This window comes from Centruroides sculpturatus, unplaced genomic scaffold (assembly GCF_000671375.1).
Source record: "Centruroides sculpturatus isolate CEXI.00-Female unplaced genomic scaffold, Cexi_2.0 scaffold2188, whole genome shotgun sequence".
Taxonomy (NCBI): domain Eukaryota; kingdom Metazoa; phylum Arthropoda; class Arachnida; order Scorpiones; family Buthidae; genus Centruroides; species Centruroides sculpturatus.
This window is the reverse complement of record NW_019387541.1, coordinates 57,624-63,928: the sequence shown is the minus strand read 5'-3', so window position 1 is coordinate 63,928 and position 6,305 is coordinate 57,624. Positions and strand designations below refer to the sequence as shown.

General features: G+C 30.4%; 1 protein-coding gene across 1 annotated transcript in view; it reads left to right on the top strand.

Moving 5' to 3' along the window:
* Positions 1-1,653: 1,653 nt before the first annotated feature.
* LOC111616480 (cytochrome P450 4C1-like) overlaps positions 1,654-6,305 on the top strand; it is a 9,900-nt gene continuing 5,248 nt past the window's right edge. The window contains exons 1-5 of the mRNA XM_023357885.1: positions 1,654-1,813; positions 1,886-1,998; positions 2,062-2,150; positions 2,219-2,409; positions 2,474-2,543. Coding sequence (XP_023213653.1) covers positions 1,711-1,813; positions 1,886-1,998; positions 2,062-2,150; positions 2,219-2,409; positions 2,474-2,543 — 566 coding nt within the window. The 5' untranslated portion in view covers positions 1,654-1,710. The remainder of the gene's footprint in view (positions 1,814-1,885; positions 1,999-2,061; positions 2,151-2,218; positions 2,410-2,473; positions 2,544-6,305) is intronic.

The following is a 6,305-nucleotide window of genomic DNA, read 5'->3' as shown; positions in this document are numbered from 1 at the left end:
ATTTAAATTTTTCGAAAACATCGTTTGTATAAATTTGAAATGTCAGATAATCTGTGTTCAACGAACCTATTTTTAAGTATTTTATAAAATGTTTCATAAATGTGTAATTTTCTTAATTCTAATTTATGCAAAAACCAATATAAATTTGTTTGTGTATTGGTTTGTCTAGATATAAATTCGGTTCTTTATTTTAAAAACTGTGAGATTATCGTTTATAATTTGAAATTTTTCTACAGACAGTTTAGATGGATATCTGCAATATTGATTTAATGTCATAACTACTTTTCAGTTAATACACTTTCTTACATTTTGACATGTTTTGCTAGAAAAACTTTCATTTATTAATTTAAAAAATAATTGTCATTATTGGACCTTTTTCTAGATCAGTGGTTCCCAACCTTTTTTCATTAGTGTACCCCGTGACATGCCATATCTCTAGATTGTACCCCGTGACATGTCATATCTTTAGATTGTACCCCTCATTTAAGAAATTTAGTGAGTAACCGTATTGTTAAATTTACATATTGTAACTTTAAATTAAAGAAAAAAAAACTAAAAGAAAAAATGTATAATAAAGTTGTGATTGTTGCAAGGAACATTATTTATCTAATAATTTTTTAATACTATTAGTTTGTGATACATAATATATTATTTTTTCTGCCATAATAACTAACTTTTTTCTGTACCCCTAAACAACCTATCGCGTACCCCTAGGGGTACGCGTACCACAGGTTGGGAATCGCTGTTCTAGATCAAAGTAAAAATTTCTGTAATGAATTACATAGTTTGTTTTATCAAAAATTGTGGGAATTAATTTTTTATTACTGTTAATGATTTTAAATTAAATTTATTTAGTACTGTGTTTTTATCATAAATCATACGGGATATTACTATGCTCAAAAACTGATGTTAAATCAAATCGTTCTAAACTTTTATAGGACAGATGTGATTTTTGTAAAATTTTAAAAAATACTATTGGTTGTTTTTTATGACATCAGCCGATATTTTTTGTTTTTTATTTACTAGAATTTTTTATATATTCTTTTTTTTTTCGTCCTCCTGTATTTTAACAGCATAAAGATTGGGAATTTTGTGTTATATTTGAATAGATGTGGTAAACTGGTTGCTTGCGTGCTTTAAACCAATCTTCCCCAGAGACGTGCAATAGGCCTACATGTAAATTTCCTGGAAAAAAAGTCAATCAGTTTGTAAACAATGTAGAATGCACACTGAATTTTCGCACTGTGTCAAATCAAAGAATAGCAATCCTTGCAGCTATATTTTTCAAATAAAAGCATTTTATGGTTATTTTAACTTTTTTATATAGTTTTTCTATAAAAACACATTTTTGGGAGTATTTATTTTATTGCAGTTATTTCCCCGCAATTTTTTGGCTGTTAGATTCTCTTTTAAGTGAAAATAATTATTTAATATAAAAAATTAATAGATTAAACATTTTCCGAGCGAGAATTAATTAAGCCTCGGAAACTAAAGTCGTCAAAACAACAAATAAGAAAGAACACAGTTGATAATTTTCAGTTTTGATAATGCAAGTAATAATTACATTTAGCACATTATTCACTTACCAGTGTAACTTCAATCAAAACCGACAACGTCAAGGTTCTGTGCTAAATGCGATGCAAAGTTGATATTTACTTTTATTTAATAACAGATAAGAATCTACGAGAAAATAAAAGAAATGTTCAAGATATGAATATGAAAAAACTTCCATCTATATCCATTTTACCATTTTTGTGGAATAATTTATTTCTTTCACGTGACAGAGAATACTACAAATCGACTTCAGGAATAAGTATGTTATTACCTTTTATCGAAAAATTTGATTATTTATGAATATATAAATTATTTTTTCCTCTATATGAAGTTACTTCGAATCTACTGCTTGGACTCTCTACACTTTTTCCAAAAGAGAAAGTAGTATGCATGAACATATTTGGATATAAAATGATTTTTTTCATACATCCGGAAACTGCAAAGGTAATGAATAATACATAGTTATGTAATATGTTCATTATAAATGAAAATTATCGCTTTTTGTAGGAAGTGCTAAAAAGCAACAGTTTTATCAATAAGGATGCTACTTACGATTTCTTTATTCCAGTGTTAGGAAAAAATACTCTTTTCACCAGGTAATGTATTATTTTATATTTAGTTAAAATGTTGTTGTTTACAATTTTTTGTATTTAATTAAATAAAGTCATGGTGATAATTGGAGGAAAAGGAAAAGATATTTAGCTCCATTTTTTCACCTTTGGAATCTGAAAAATCATCAAAATTTGCTCATGGAGCATTCAAATTTATTAGTCGAGAAGCTAAAAACACTGCAGCAAAGTGAAATTTTTGATGTCCTGAAATGGATGAAACATTGCACTCTGGACATAACTGCAGGTATTAATCTCTACTGTAAAATATTTATTTTAACATCATTAACACCAATTTATTTTTTATGTAGATGTACTGTTAGGAATTTCTCCTATGTCTCAATCTGAAAATTATGAAGAATACATCACCGAATTGAACAGGTATGGAAAATTCAGTACAATGTAAATCGTTTTAATTTTTCCAGTAGTCTTTACAAAATGATGCATAACATACGATGGATTGGAAAATTTTTATAACAAGTTTAACAAATTTTAACAACACAAATATGTTATTGTTGATTTATTTCACAAGAATTTTAAGAAGTTTAGAAATTAGATGTTACGAAATTTTAAAATCATTGATTACTTCATACACATAATGAAGCCATTTTCATTAAATCTGACATTATAAACTGTACCTCATTATTGAATCAGGTTTGCATTGTATTCACATTAGAATTTTTTAGCACTATGTAATGGCGGTTTTCAGTTCATCAACTGACTTATATTGTTCGCCTGTTTCTTATACACCTGGAGCCAATTCCCTCCATGCGTTTTCTTATTTGTCTTCTTCTTCTTCTTTTTTTTCTTCTTTATCTTCGCTTTTCCCCATGTTTATATGGGTCGGCGTTTTTTCTCTAATACGTCATTTCCGTTTCTCTCTATAAAGGGCTTCTTCACTCTTTAGTCCTTTCTGGTTGAAGTCTTTTTCCACCTTATCTTTCCAACTTAATTTTGGTTTTGCACTTTTTCTCTTTACTCTTATTACCAGTTTTTCCGATTTTCTTTTCAACATAATTATCATATCATAATTATTATTCTTCGCTGTACGTGGTCAAATCACCTTAACCTACATTGATAAACCATTTTGATAAAGGGGTCTACCTTAACAGAATCTCTAACAAAATTATTCCTTATTCTATTCTTCCTTGACACTCCACACATCCATCTGAACATTTTCATTTCTGCCCCTCCATATTTCTTTCTTGGGCTCTTGTTATTGCCCATGTCTTAGCTCCATATAACATTGCAGGTCCAACAACCGATTTATACAATTTTCCTATCAGCTTGAAGCTAACTGTCTTGTCGTATAACACACCACTCAGCTTCTTCAAGTTCGTCCATCCATATTGAATTCTATGCTGCACTTCCGAGTTCAATTCACTTCTTATCTCGACAAATGTCCCAAGATATTTAAAACTCGCAACAAAAGGGAGAGGCACATTTTGGATTTTAAACTCATCTCTAGCATTCAGAATCCTATATACTGTTTTAGTTCTGCTAATGCTTTTGCCCCTTTTTTCCAAAACTTTTCTTCAATCTACCAGCTTCTTGTTAGCCTTATGTTGGGAAGTTCACACAGCACAATATCATCCGCGAACAGTGTACTCCACGGATCCTCACACTTCACGTCACACAGTAACGCGTCCATTATCAAGTCAAACGAATAAGGGCTAAAGGCCGATTCCTGATGTAAACCAACATTAACGGTGAACCCTTCTGTAGTGCTTACACTACTTCTAACTTGGGTCTTTGCTCCCTCATACATTTCCTTGACGAGCCTAACATATTTCTTCGGAACATTCTTTTTCTTCATACATTTCCATACCTATTGTCTCGGTATCCTATCATACGCCTTTTCTAAATCTCTGAACACTATGTGCAAATGATTCTGCATTTCCCTGTGCCTTTCCACACCTGTTTTTGCAACAGTCATAGTCTTTCCCAGCAAAAAAGCCAAACTGTTCCTCTCCAATTTCAGATTTCTGCCTAATCGTTCTTTCTACAATTTTTTCCTAAATCTTTATAGTATGGGACAATATCTTTATACCTCTGTAATTTCCGCAATTCTGTACTATAAATCCCCTTTTCCATGCATTTATTTATGAGTACCAAATTCGGGACTTCAGACGGCACATACATAACTTGAAACTCATCCGTTAAAATGTTGAGTGAACTGTGTTTATATAGGTGTTGTGCTGTTGAAAAAACTGAAACCACTTCCAAATTTTAAACGAAAAGGCATATCTAGTAGAGACTGGTATTCGCTGGCACTCGTAGATTTTGGAGAAGATCTGCGGTATATTAATCTTGCCATTTTATTGAATGCATGCTGACACAATCTTTGACTCTCTATCTCGTTGCCTCTTTTAATAAATATTATGCATTATTCTGATACATGTCAATAACACACCCTGACTCCTGAGTAAAAATTTTTTTTCGTTGGAAACTGCTTTTTGGTCATTCGTTTGTCAGACTCATTTTTTCTTTATAATAACCTTGACACAAATCAAATAAAAGTTGTATATTCAATAATTTTCATAATTATAATTAATATCAATTGTATATTTTCGTGATGAATGCCAATCATATTGCAAGACTCCTGACTGAAATTTTTCATTTACTTTGCTATTTGGCCATTCCTGACTGAAACCCATTTACTTTGATATTTTCCTTGACACAGTTGATATTAAAGTTATTTACTCAATAACAAAATAATCTATTTGTTTTTCAGCCCCCACTTCAGTATCTTCACAGATAATCTCGCTTAGTAACGACTGTGTTATTACCATTACTGTTAATACTTTTGTTTAGTTCAATGTAAACTAAACTTTTACAGTTTATTATAGATATTCTGATTAGGAAAGATTTATAATTTGAACACAATACAAAGAACTATTTAAAACGTTTCTTTCATAATAATAAAGAAATTGTAAAATAAATATTTGATTTTTTACATTATGTTATTGTTGTGTAGCCCATTCAGACGTATTCGTTATTCCGTCTTCCGAATATTTAAACTTTTTAATCAGTAATTAAAAACTTCAGCAAGGAGTTACCACATTTTGCCTTAAAAATTAAACAACTCTATTTGTTATCATCTTTTATTTTAAGAACTTCTTATATTTATAACTAATATAAAATGGCAAAAAGTTTATTTTCAGATAGGGATGGTTTTTATAAAAAAAATTGTAAATGCTCATAACAAGTAACATCGTCATGAAGTTCGACCCTACTGGAGATACACACTATTCACTTTATCTCCCCAACACCTAGACATTTAATCAAAACAATTTAATAGTGTCAATTTGCCTACATGGAAATTTCAGAAATTTTCGATAGAAAGTGCAGGAGTTATTAAACTTAAAAGAGAGTGAACTAACTCGTGCCCACTCCCACACACGCACTAACATTTGTATATACATGAATTACTTTCTAATTTTCTTGCATTTTTGACATTTCAAGATGTCCTAAGGTCAAACAAATTTAAAATTGATTTAACAAATGTATAAACTGTATGTGGATGACATAATTATAGTATATGACCAAAAAATAATAACATTAGAAGAAATAGAAGAAAAAATAAACAAATTAAACGATAATATTAAATTTAAAGTAGAAAATGAGGCAATCACGAAATAAATTACCTCGACATTAAAATAATCAAATAGGCAAAGAAGTAATAAATTACCAAACGTAATTTATAGTATACTAGCAGACCCCGCCACGCGTTGTTGTGGCTCAATACGTATCTATTATAAACTTATAACACATTCCCGTGGGGGAAGGAATTTTTCGGAAAATTTTTTCTTAGTGTACATCCTGTTGACGTACCCTATTAAAATGCAAAAAACCGCATCTAAAATAGTATAAATATAAGCAGAGTTTTTTACGGTAAGCCTTAATCCTAACCATCTTCCTTCAGTGGGGGGAATTTCGACACGTATATTATATAAAAACACGTGCGTATTCGAATGCAGCGTTGTGTCAAAATTTCAAAGGAATCGGTAGGAACAAACGAACATTACATTTTTATTTATATAAATAGATATAAGATGATCCGCTTTAGTTCCCTTTCACAGAAAAGCAAACTTAGGGCGTCGTACTCGTAGCGCCATCTGTTGGACATAAAAGCCTTAACCT